Below are 13,007 nucleotides of genomic sequence, written 5' to 3'. Positions count from 1 at the left end.
TTTAGCATGTGACCTTAAAAATGCTTTAAAATACACATAAATATTTGGCTAGGTAATGGATCTTTAAGTTCACAAACAAAACATAATTACAAAAGTATGCAGAAATTTTAACTAGCTCCACTGCTATCAAACCATACAGTATGTTATAAAACTATATACTGTTTTTCTTTTATAAATAAGAATCATATAACTTAGGAGCCCCTTCTTTAGACACGTTCACTTTCCCTGAATATCAACCAAATTCTAATGTCTGTTGAGATCCACCCAATCAGATATGCCTCAGTATTCTTCTGCATCCTAAATATTTAAAATGTCCTAAAACAGACAAATTAAGTTTATACTGTCATAATTATTTCTCCAGTGTGCACCAAATGCTTTTGAAGACACAAAAATATGTGATTGATAATCCACTCATATGATATGCAAAACGTTAGAACCTAAATGTTGTAATGTAATTCTTCTCACAAACAAATGTGAATAGTTAAAAATTTAAAAAAAATGCATCAGTTAAGTAAAACACAGGAAAAACAGCAAACGAAAAGTCAATGTCAGGTGAGGCCTATGGTGCAGATCAATAAGCAACCCTCTGCTAAAACATCAAACAAGCAGCCGCTCACCTCGTCAATTAGCTATGCCTCTGTGTCATCATTGGCTATTAATGCGTAGACCTCCCAGGTTTTCTGAGACCTAAACATAATCTCAAATTAAATTATCTAAATTTTGTATTGTCTAGCTCGTTAAAGATTTTCAGAGGCTACGATCCACTTTAACTGGAGAAAAAGGAATTTGAAAAGATATTTCATTTATTACCTAAAAGACCTTCCTCAGATTCTTTACTTGTTAGTCTTTAGTTGGGTCCAACAGGTAAATCACAGTTACAAATAATGCTAAGATGGAAAAAACTATCTTTTGCAACATTTCTATATGTCCATCAGAAAAGACATTTTGACCTTACAACTGTGAAGTGGTTCGTAATACAGTTTAATCTACAACAGGACTTAAGTATGTCATATTTATGAACACACGTGCACATTTATATTAAAATGTGTTAAACTCTAAGGTTATATTCATCCAGTAACAAACATACAAACCCCAAAACACTCCCAGGTTTTTATCACAGTAAAGTATCTTAAAATGTAAGACTAATGATTGGTTTTCCACGGATGTAAGGTGATTCATTTGTATTTGCTTTCAAAACAAAATCATTCCCAAGTTTGCCTATAAATGGATTGGCCACACTAGCAGAACATTTAGTAGCAATAGTGCAGATTAATGAAATCCATGTAGGGTCTAAAATTGTGCTAAGAGGAGGCCTCACTTCACAAAGGAAGAGGTCATGTCAAATACCTTGACAGATGATATGTTTTGAAAGTCAAGAAAAGCGTGGAACTATCAAATTTGTAGTGATTTTTAACAGTATGTTACAGAGGTAGCATATGGATTACGGAGTTAACATACAGATTATACGATCTGCAAACAGAGGCAGGATTTAAAGGAGAAAGAAGGAGGAAGGAGAGGGAAGAACGGACTCGAGGCCCTTCTTACCGAGTTTCTGCACCAGCTACTCTTGAAGACACACTCTGGAAAGGAAAAAAATGCGTTGTTTTAGTGCACAGATGTGTGAAAACAGGTTAGCTGAGGTTAAATCAGAATGCCAGACAGGATCTATCTGATCTAAAAAATATATGTAAACAAAAATGTATATATACATTTGTGTGTATATCTTACATATACATATATACACACACAAACACAGACACACATACATCTCTCACATGGCCTTAAGAGCAGAATTTTAGAGCATGGAGAAAAGCTCTGCCCAAGAGATTTAGATCACACATCAGCCCCATCGTCTGGACTGTGCATTTTAAAGCTGTAAGCCCTGGGTTTCAAATCCTCTGAATTCAGGTCAAGCACGTGGGCTTACATAGGTTCTGGTTCGGGTCAACCACTCACTTGCTGCATTGCCCAAGCAAATTATTCTATTTCTCGGACGAGGATAAGAGAATTGTGAGCATTAACCGAGTTATTGTCTCAGAGCAGTGCCTGGCAGGTGTGAGCTTGTGTAAATGCATGCTGTTATTTTGGGGATCTGTTCTCTATTCGTAACTCAGGAGTGCTCGCTCATCTACTGATGTTACCTCAGCTCTCCGCCCTGGCCCAGGGCTGGGCCCCATGGGAAGGATGTCTGCCCCCTGACCCTGTCACCTCCTCCCACACTTCGGGCGCTCCTCACTACCTCCTGCCTCCCTACCTCCTGCCTCCCTGAGGCTGCCGAGTCTGTGTTAGGCCCCACTTGGTGTTCATCACACCCTCCATGGGCTCCACCATCCACTGTCATTCAGTAACTAAAACTGTATTTATTGAAGGCTGGGCATGAGCCTGGGTGGGGGCAGCGCCATCCTGCACCAGCCCTGGGTTCTCTGCACCCGGGGATTCGTCAGGCTCATGTTACCGCGCAGCGGCCAGGCCTGGTGGCGGGGGGCAGAGCCACCACTCTAGTGCTGAACTGGGGCACAATCCATGTCCCAGAGTGCCTTCCAGGGGCTTTCCTCTGCACAAGGACAATGAAACTTCTGGAAGAGAACACTGGGGACACACAGCTCAGGACGACTGAGAGCAGGAAGGAGAGGGAGCGGGGAGGTACCCCGCAAACCTTGCAGGCCATGCCCGGGCCCTGGACACTGAGCCTGCTTAGGAAGAGTCAGTGGAGGTCAAGGTGAACCCAGCGGCCCTGCTTGGCTGTGGGCAGAGAAGGGCACCTTTGAGCCTAGCATCGTGGGGGTGGCCTGCATCATGGCTGCCCAGGCACCAAAGGACGCTCCCAATTCTTCCAGCAAGAATTTGAGGAACGTGAGAAGTCAGTTAAAGAAAATTCGTGTGACATCCAGGGTGATGTCAGAAATGGAAAGATGTCACATCTGGATCCAAATGGAAATGGTAGCTACTGGGAAACAGCTCTCCTAGCCTCAGGAAGAGCCGCAGCTGCTTCCTGGAGAGTCCAGGGCCACGTTCTGGAGGATGGAGCACTCCAGGGTTGGGCAGGGATGGACCCCACTGGCCTCCACCCCTCACAGGAGGAGGCAGGAGTGGGGCTGAAGGACAAACCACAAACACAACACAATGCTGGGCACGTCTCAGGGGTGTTTGAGAAAGACGCACAGAGTCCCGAGTCCTGCCAGGGACCTGGAACGGGGCTCTACCATTTTCCTTGTGGAGCTCAGAACCATGCCACGTGTCACTGTGGCTCACACTATTGCAGCCAACACACATACACCGCGTACCCTCCAAGTCACTGTGGAGCCAAGGAGCCGCGACATCCGAGAGCAGGACAAAGGACAGAAGCGTGTCTTTGATGCTCAAATCCCACTGCCTGAGGAAATGCCTCTGTGTTTTAAATTATCTCTAAGAACCAACAACTTCATTTTGCTGATTTAGGTGGGGTCATGAGGGGACTATGAAGTGTCACCAGCCAAGGCTCACCTTGGCATGGTTTGGCTGGAAAGGCCCCAGAAACGGTGGTCCTAGGAAGGGGAGGGGGAGCCTTCCAGGGGTCGCCCCAAAGGGGAAGGATCAGGAAGGCCGAGGGTGTCCTGGCTGGTCTGACCTTATGGGGGATGGCAGGGAAAAACCTTCTGGGATGAATCATGAGCAGAAAAGAAGCCCCATGAGTGGGCAATGGTGAGAGTGAAGCAGAGGGGACAGGGTGGCCCCTGGCTCAGGGTCAGGCCTGACTCAGCTCACAACAGGGTCATATTCAGGTTTTTTATTAAATTACTGCTAACAGAGAGGGGATGCCACAGGAGAAACAAGCTTGGAAGCAGGGCTGTCCCCGAAATTAGTTTTTCCTGACATGTGCTTTGAACAAAGGGTTTTCTTAAAATGTACAGTCCAACTAGTTCCTCTCAGCGAAAGGTAAATTGCTAAGGTTTTTACTTAGGTTCTCTGAGTATTTGGGAAAAAATTCAATAACACCATGTGTCTATTTTGGAGTAAACTCTGGCCTTCAGCAATGTTTTTGCTTATAAGGCTTTTTGGATCTATTCCTCTCCTGTTAAGAGGTCATTATTTACTGTAAAAATCTAGTGGCCGGGCGCGGTGGCTCACACCTGTAATCCCAGCACTTTGGGAAGCGGAGGTGGGCAGATCACGAGGTCAGGAGATCAAGGCCATCCTGGCTAACACTGTTAAACCCCGTCTCTACTAAAAATAGAAAAAAATTAGCCGGGCGTAGTGGCGGGCGCCTGTAGTCCCAGCTACTCGGGAGGCTGAGGCAGAAGAATGGCGTGAACCCAGGAGGCGGAGCTTGCAGTGAGCTGAGATCGCACCACTGCACTCCAGCCTGGGCGACAGAACAAGATTCTGTCTCAAAAACAAACAAAAAAAAATCCAGAAAGTGCCAAAAAGGGAACCTGGATCCTAGAAGTACAGCAATCCTGTGGAAACCTTAACCAAAAGGGAGAAGACAGGAAGTGAAATAACTTGTGTGAATAATAACATTAATTCACAATTGAAATCAGGATTTGTTTCCTCTCATCAGTTTCACTAAACCACTTACCTTCCTTTTAAAGGAAGTCGTTAAATAACAATAGTAAATTTTACGGGAAGACATACATTATTTTGTTACAAACTAACAGACCACAGGATGAAGGCCTTTACCCGGATGATCCACTTGCACTTAAAGAATAGTAAATATATTTTCTCTTTCTTATGATTTTCAAATATTATTTTCTTTTCTCTAGCTTACTTTATTGTAAGACTACAATATACAGTACATATAACATGCAAAATATGTGTTCATCCACTGATACATTATCGGTAAGGCTTCTGGTCAATATCAGGCTATTAGTAGTTAAGTTTTTGGGGAGTCAAAGGTTATATGCAGGTTTTGAAAGGCCCCAGAAACAGTGGGGCCGTTTCTGCATGGGGGAAGGGGGGTGTGTTGGTGCCCCCGAGTTGTCAACTGTAGTTATGATGAGGTCATTAGGGTGAGACCCTAATCCAATATGACTTGTGTCCTAATGGAAAGGGAGACTCTGGACACAGACACGTACACAGTGAGAATGCAATGTGGAGACTGGAGTTATGCTACCAAGAGCTGGGAGAAGGGATGGGACCCAACCTTCCCTGGCACCTGCAGAAGGAGCATGGCCCTGCTGACCCCATGGCCTCCAGCCTCCAGGACAGCGAAGCAAACCATTTCTTTGTCAAAGCCACTCAGCTGTGGCACAGCAGCCCTAGCAAGCATATACAGCCCCTTTGCATGACCGGGGTTTGGAAGCTCTGACTTTAGCACACTCCAGGCTTGCACATAGGGTCAGTACAGCACAACAGCTTAAAACAGGCTCTGCAGTCAGAAAGGCCTACAGTCCATTACCCGCTCCCAATAACCTCAAGAACAACATGACCAGGCTGAGCTCTAATTCTCTCACGGGTCAAATGGCCATGACTGTATGCGGCACCCAAGCCTTCAAGGTTTTTAGAGGACAAAATAAATGAACACATGTGGCACTCCTAACACTGCAGACTGTTGACAGCCTGGTCTTCTTGGGCAAAAAAAGACTGTAAGGGACAAGGAGCAAGTGGGTGGTAAGGAATGAAAGCAATGGGTGTAGATTACTCTTTCGAAACATTTTCTTGCAAAAGGCAAATTAGACATCAATAAGATCTTGGAAGCATTCACAAGGTCAAGGAAAAAGTACCTTTTTAGGATAAGGGGGACTTAAGCTTGTGTGTAGATTTCTTGTCCCCATTCTCAGAGTAGGCAGAATCCTGGGCACTGTTCCCAAGCAGTGTCCCAGGTATGGGGGAAAGGCACAAGGGTGAGGGGGCTGCCCATTGGCCCCAGAGCTGGGACAAACCAGGAGGGAAACTGAGCAGCAAGTGGGAGAGGATCGTCGGCCCAATGGGTGAGGGAGGGGAGGAATGAGCTGGCGGTGGGCATGCAATGCTGTGGAAGCCAGGGTGCTCAGATGAAATCAGAGTTCCACTTACAGAGGGGGAGCTGAGCTGAGGAGAAGTTCCTTGGGAGAAAGAGCATGAAACAGTGCAGCATGCGTGGAGAGACAGGAAGAGCTCTAAGCCCCTTTCAGTGGGAGAAGAGGAGGCTGAGGTTTTTCCATGTCTGCACAGGTTGCCATGTACCCCCCCCACCCCGGCTCTGGGCTCAGCCACATGGGCTGCAGCCAGTGGGGTATTAGCAAAGGGGTGACAATGGGCCCTTGAAAAGCTCACACAGTGTGGCTTTGCTTGCTCCCCACTCTGCCGTCACGGTGAGAAGGTGTCAGGCTCGCCTGCTGGATGAGGGAGACTTGCGGCCCAGGTGCACCCTGTTCCCAGCCACAGCCAGCAGAGTGCCAGCCACAGGAGGGAGCCCCGCCCAAGCCCGTGAGAGCCCCGACCTGCAGACGCATAAACCAAACACACCCCACTGTCTACAGCCACGGGGGTCAGGGTGGTGTTCCGGGCACTGCTGTGGCAACACTGACTGTTGGAGTGGGCATGACTGCTCCTATGCCCCTGCCATTCCCAGCAAGGCAGCTGCTGTAATCACGGGCTTGGAGCTTGCACCCCGCCCACCACACACTTGGAGGTCGGCTACGGGAGATGGGGAGGGAACAGACTCCAGGAGTTGTCAGGGCAGAAAAAGATCAACCAGGGGAGCCCCTGAAAGGAGAAGACCATGAACTTGATCATGAATTTGATCAACATGGCCAACTTGAAGGGCCAAGTGAGAAGCCTATCAAAATTGCCATACGCTTGTCCTCTCCCACTCCTTAGAGACAGTAGGCACAGCCTTTGTCTCTGTCCCGTTGCACTAGAGGACACCCTAATGGTGTACCTGGGTGGTGTGTACTCCTCAAGATACTGACCAATCAGGAGCATCTGCTGCTGATGTCCCCCTGCCTGGGGGCAACCTTGACCAAGATAGATGAGAGTTTCACCCGTAAGCTGCCCTATGCCTCGGAGGCTAAAAGTATTTTGGTCCTTAGGTAGAAAGTAGTTATCTGTTCTGGAAGAGTCCCTAGACCCTTCTACCCATGATGGAGGGTCTGGCTGTGATGCAGGTGAAAAGATTCCCCAGGAAGGAGATGGATACCTCTGCAGGCTTTCATCATAGGCCGGTTACACACCTGGCTTCTTGACAGTGTGTTTGCCAGTGACACAGGTCCCTCACATCCCTGCTGGGGCCCATGATCAGACGCAATGGCTGCAAGAAACCACTGCCTTCATCTTCTCAGTGAGTCATCAGCAAGTTCTGTTTAGGGTGGTGGGCAAGCCCCTGTCCCTGTGCCTGTGAGTTTACAGTCCATGGGGGGAGGCGGAGGCCCACATTGAAGCTTCTGCTGCAAGTCTAAAGAAGAAGGCTGAGCATTCCGGGTCTGTGGGTTCATCCCTCATAGTCCCCCAAGTTTGCCTGTGCAGGTGGGATCTGCCCCTAAGTTCCAGGCCATCTACCCAGGCTAGCACCAGCAGGCTGGACAGATGGCTGCTTGGCCAGAGCTGAAGACTATGTTCTCTGCATGCCCCCTGCCAGGAAGGATGTTGGAGACTCCCAGGCTCCTGTTCAACTAGTAGAGTTAGAGTCTGGTGTTTTCAGCCACACCAAGAGAAGAAAGCAAGACAGGGCCAGTGCCTTGTTGGTGGATCTGAGGGTCCTGGTGCATGGGACATGCTAGTCTGTGTCCATATCAGGCCCATCAGGAGCATGGCCAGCCCACAGCTGGAGGGCATCAGCTGGCCAGAACAGGGAGCATGGCAACAGAATTCCAGGTTCTGTCCTCACCAGCAGGGACACTCTCAACCACCTGCTGCTGGGTCACCACATTCTCCAGGGGAGGGCAGCAAGCCAGACCTGCCCAGAACGGTCTTAGGGATCCTTGAGTCCGCAGCAGCACTTGGGCCCAGACCAGCTGCGGAATGTGAAACAGCATGAGATGGCCAAGCCGGCAGGCACTGCCTCAGAAATGAAGGGAAGGGAAATTCCTAGAACCAGGTGCTCAGGGTGGATGCCCACTCCCCTGGGAGGCAGGTGGGAGCTCCGAGTGCTGATCCAGGCTGGGAGGTGGCACTCAGGCAATATGGGTCTGGCTGGGCTGAAGCAGCCTTGTTTTCCTGCAGTGTGGCTCTACAGGGAGGGGCCCACGGCCACGTGGTCAAGTCCTGGGGAGAAACCAAAGCCAAGGTTGCAGAGGAGTCAGCAAACTGCAGAGTGCAGGCACATCCCAGCAGGATGGGTGCAGGGGGAAAGACAGAAGAAAGCAGTAAGGCAGAGAGGGAACATTCCTCTAGGACAATCCGAGGGGTCTCTATCCCTTGGGACCTCAGTCACCAGTGGGGCAAAGCATTTGGCAACCATTTGACATGTTGGAATGGCAAACCATTCCTAGAACCAGGTGCTCAGGGTGGATTCTAGGAATGGTTTGTCAACCAGCATGTCCCATGCACCAGGGCCCTCAGATCCATCAACAAGGCACTGGCTCTGCCTTGCTTGCAAAGACACCAGCCAGGCCTTGGGTGAAGTGCCCCATGGTGGAGCAGGAGGGAGGGAGGAGTGGGGAGGAAGATTCATGGGAGGAAGAAAGGATGGAGGAAGGAAGTAGACTGCTGGGAGGAGAAGCAGATCCAACTCAGGCCACAGGTGGAGGAGCTTCCAGGCAGGAGGAATCAAGGACTGTGAAAGGAAAATAAATCTTGGGACCCCGAAATCACTAAGCCCAAGGGAAAACTCAAGCTGGGGTTAGGCAAACCTGCCTCCCATTCTATTCCTAAATAACATAGCTACAAAGATGAAAAAAAAAAAGCTACATACCTCCCTCACAATATGCCCACAAGGAAACTCCTCAAGATCTTTACCCGAATACAATTCTGCTGAATTTCACTTTGGTGATATAAAGTGATAGCTTATCTTCATAGATGCGGAACAAAGAACAGAACTCAAAGTCATCTGTCTGCTCATCTGAGGCAAATGCATATCTGATTGCTTCCTCTGCCCTACTGTTTATGTAAAAATGCAGATTCACTGAGCCAGACTAAGAAGCAAATACTATCCCCTCTCACATATAAATTGTTTAATTCAGTGAAAGGCTGATCATAGATCCAAAAAGAATGCAACCATTTATCTCTTATCTACCTATGACCTGGAAGCCCCCTCCCCACTTCGAGTTGTCCCACCTTTCAGAACAAAACCAGTGTACATCTTACATGTATTTGATTGATGTCTCATATCTCCCTAAAATGTGTAAAACCAAGCTTTACCCTAACCGCCTTGTGCACATGTTGTCAGGACTGCCTGTAAATCAAAAATAAAATTGTAAGCCCCCCCCACCATCTGAACGGATGTCTCCTCTTGGCCAAGGGCATTCCAAAGTTAACCTGAAAAAGTTATTTAGGCCAGGATGGAAGGGAGGTAAGACATGCCTCATTATACCCTCCTCCTTTTTGGAATTCAAAAAAAGCTGACCAGAGTTAACATCAACAGACCTTAAGTCTGATAAGAAACATTTACAATCTGTTTTCTCTGAAGCCTGATACCTGGAGGCTTCATCTATATGATAAAACTTTGGTCTCCACCGCCCCTTATCATCCTAACCCAAACATTCCTTTCTGTTGATTCCAGGTCTTTAGATAGTAACCTAACTCTTTCAATCAATTGCCATTCAGAAAATTTTAAAATCTACCTATGACCTGGAACAATCCCACACCCTGCTTCAAGTTGTCCCATCTTTCCAGACCAAACCAATGTACATCTTACACGTCTTTGACTGAAGTCTCATGTCTCCCTAAAACGTATAAAACTAGGCTGTAGCCCAACCACCTAGGGCACATGTTCTCAGGATCTCCTAATGGCTGTGTCACAGCTCATGGGTCACTCATATTTGGCTCAGAATGAATCCCTTCAAATATTTTACAGAGTGTGATTCTTTTCATTGACAGTAACCTTGGCAAAATAAACTTTCTAAATTGATGGAGACCTATCTCAGATACTTTTGGTTCACAGGACCACGGGAGGAGGGTGGCCCTCCTTGCTGGACCAGCTGAGCCTCTCACCTCCACATGCCGATGTCTGGGATGCACTGAACTAAATGTAAATGTGTCAGCTCCAGGAAGAGCCACAGCAGAGTTTAGGTGGGGACAGCAGGCTGGCTGAGGTTTTCAGGGCACCCTTAGCAGGGCCTGGCAGAGTTCTTGGGTACCCACAGCAAAGAGACATACCCCACGTGATGGATGGCATGGCCCTGGCAGCAGACAGCCCGCTGGCTGAGGCCACTGCTCAGCACCTCTTGTGCTGCTCCTTGTTCCTGATTCTGTTTGGCAAGAGCAGCCCCCAACTCCCGCACTTGGTCCCAGAGCTATGCTTTCCCCCCTCTTCCCTCCTCCTTGGCTGAATGGCTGTCTGGGGCCTGTGGGTCATTCCATCAGGGAGACATTTCATGGACAGGAGCTGCAGAAGATAAGCCTGAGCGCCATTGGGGGATGGGGGCAGTGAGGTGGGAGTACGTGGGGGTGGACAGGGAGCTGGGGGCCAAAGGTTTCCAGAGCTCTGCCAGGTGACTCACAGCAGACTCACCTCTGCCTTCCTCAGCTGGCCCAGGCCTGCTGCCTCCTCCAGTGTTCCCCTTCCCTTCATCTTAAACACAGCTTCAGTCCACACTCTAGACTGTTCTTTTCTTTCTTGCTCTCTCTCTCTCTCTCTCTTTCTCTCCCCTCCCCTTCTCCTGCTCTCCTGCTCCCTACCTCTTATCTGAAGTCACCACCAACAAGGCTGTCCACTTGGAGAGCTGTGGAGGGGCTGGGGGCACCGCCCTTTTTCACGGTGGCCCATGACGAAGGCACTAAGAGCTGCCGGCTATGGAGCATCAGCGTCAAGAACAGCCAGCCCCAGGGACAGGGCCTGGCCATTCCAGCTGCACAAGGAGTCAAGGCTCTGCAGGTGTTCTTTTTCTCTGAGATGAAGGAAAACCGAAAGAAGAGCCCCTCATCCCACAACCTTCAGGAGTTAATTCAGGTGCATTTTCTCCTGAAATTTACAGATAACCTGGTCTGATCATCAAGAGCTTTAGGTGACTGAAATCCTTCACATGTTGTACAATAAATGACCAGAGGGCACACAGTGTGTGGCTGTGGTCACAAGCTCTCCCTCAGCACACCAGCTTGAACCTCCTTTCTTAACCTTCACAGGGACACACACCTGGGTAGTTCGGCTCCCATGAGTGGGGCTGCTGCAGACATGAATCATTCACACACTTTGCAGCCTGGTCTGCAGAGCAGCCTTTGGGCTGCACCTGCCTCCATTTCCCCCCAGGACTTCTGGGTTATGCTTGAGGTAGAGCTAATTTTTGTCTTTTCTTGGGGTGGCATGTGCACCCAGATCATGATGACAATAAATACTGTTTATTAAGTCTCACCATGCATTAAGTATATGTAATATTTCATTTAATCTTCACAGTGAATGCATGAGCTGAGTAGTACTGTTACTCTTAAATTTAAAATGAAAAAACCCCGGCTGGGTTCGGTGGCTCACGCCTGTGATCCCAGCACTTCGGGAGGCCAAGGTGGATGGATCACTTGAGACCAGAAGTTCAAGACCAGCCTGGCCACCATAGCCATTTTTAGTAGAAAAGCTGTCTCTACTAAAAATACAAAAAATTATCCAGGTGTGGTGGTGCCGCCTATAATCCCAGCTATTCAGGAGGCTGAGGCATGAGAACTACTTGAACCTGGGAGGCAGAGGTCGCAGTGGGCCAAGTTTGCACCACTACACTTCAGGCTGGGCTGACAGAGGGAGACTGCACCTCAAAAGAAAAAAGAAAAAGCCTCAAGCCACCTTGCAACTTAAACATCACCCAGCTTGTCCCTGGTGCAGCAGGATTTTGAACCCAGCAGTCCGTTGCCCCAGGGGCCAGCTACTGACCACAGACATGACACCCACTCACTGAGCCCAGTCCCCTCCACAGGCAAGCCTCGCCCCTCAAAGATGCAAGCAGTGGCCTAGCCTGGCCTTTCCTCTGACCAGAGGCTGGCCCTAAACATGTCACTCAGCAGAAGGGTATTAAACTCTGCACAGGGCTCAGAGCCTCAGGGCCACCAGGCAACCGGCACAGGCCCTTGCAATGCTTGGCAATCAGGAGAGGCACTGACAGAGGTGACTGCAGTGCCAGAGGGCAGCTAAGGGCCAACAGGAAGGTCACATTCAGCTGACGGGACACTGGTCGGGAGGCCTTGTGCACAAGCTGGCCTTCAGACTGCATCCTAGAGGAAAGGGGGCTCCACACGGAAGGAAGGAGGGGTGCGCATGATGGGGGAGGCTGGCCCAGAATGACAAAACTGTGACAAAGCCCAGGCAATGCCACAGCATCCTCCTTCCAGAGAGGGGCTTCGTGTTAATCGCCGAGCGAGGGCATCCTCTCCCCCTACACCATCGACGTGGCTTCCCTGCCCTTAGAGTAAAATCCCAGAAGAGCAGCCCTTGTCAAAAGCTGGCACATGAATGCAAGGGCACCAGGAGCTTGGGCTGCGTGTCCCGGTGCTCTCCCAGCTCCACCCGTGTAGGCTGGCCTCGTTGCAACTCAGTTCCCCAGCTGTAAAATGGGACCATAGCCATGCAGGCCCCTAAGACAACTGTGGTGACCAAATCAGCCGGCACCTCCCAGAGTTAGGGTCCAGTCAACCACACCTGCGACTGTGATGAATTAGTACTTGGGCCTGCCTGGCCCGGCCTGGCCTCTATTCGCTCCTCTGCCCCACCTCGTGCCCTGAGCCTCCCAGTTTGCTGTGCTCCTTTTTCAGTTCTTTCGCACATCACATTAGATGAAATGGGGACATGCTGGAAACGTGTTTGTCTTGTCGTTGTCTGAAACCGTTGCTCATTTATACTGTGTACAGATTTTATTCTATCACATTTGCAATCTCAGGGAACCTCATGTTATGAAATGCTTGAGGTGCCACGAAGGCCCTGTGTGTTTACCTGCTGATGAGTTAGTTGATCTCATGAACACTCAAGAGTG

General features: G+C 49.2%; 1 protein-coding gene across 9 annotated transcripts in view; it reads right to left on the bottom strand.

Moving 5' to 3' along the window:
* The window catches only part of SPATA13 (spermatogenesis associated 13), a 330,065-nt gene that overhangs the window by 288,530 nt on the left and 28,528 nt on the right, over nt 1–13,007 (bottom strand). For 6 of the 9 annotated variants that reach the window (XM_054529388.2, XM_054529387.2, XM_054529396.2 and 3 more), the window contains exon 3: nt 1,546–1,580. The exons of 2 other annotated variants lie outside the window; for them this stretch is intronic. In XM_054529388.2, coding sequence (XP_054385363.2) covers nt 1,546–1,580 — 35 coding nt within the window. Of the gene's footprint in view, nt 1–1,545; nt 1,581–13,007 lie in introns of those variants that run through there. One more of the 9 variants, XM_054529395.2, reaches the window with a different exon arrangement.

This window comes from Pongo abelii, chromosome 14 (assembly GCF_028885655.2).
Source record: "Pongo abelii isolate AG06213 chromosome 14, NHGRI_mPonAbe1-v2.0_pri, whole genome shotgun sequence".
Classification (NCBI taxonomy): Eukaryota; Metazoa; Chordata; class Mammalia; order Primates; family Hominidae; genus Pongo; species Pongo abelii.
The sequence above is the reverse complement of the archived record's forward strand: the minus strand, read 5'-3'. Positions and strand labels throughout refer to the sequence as shown.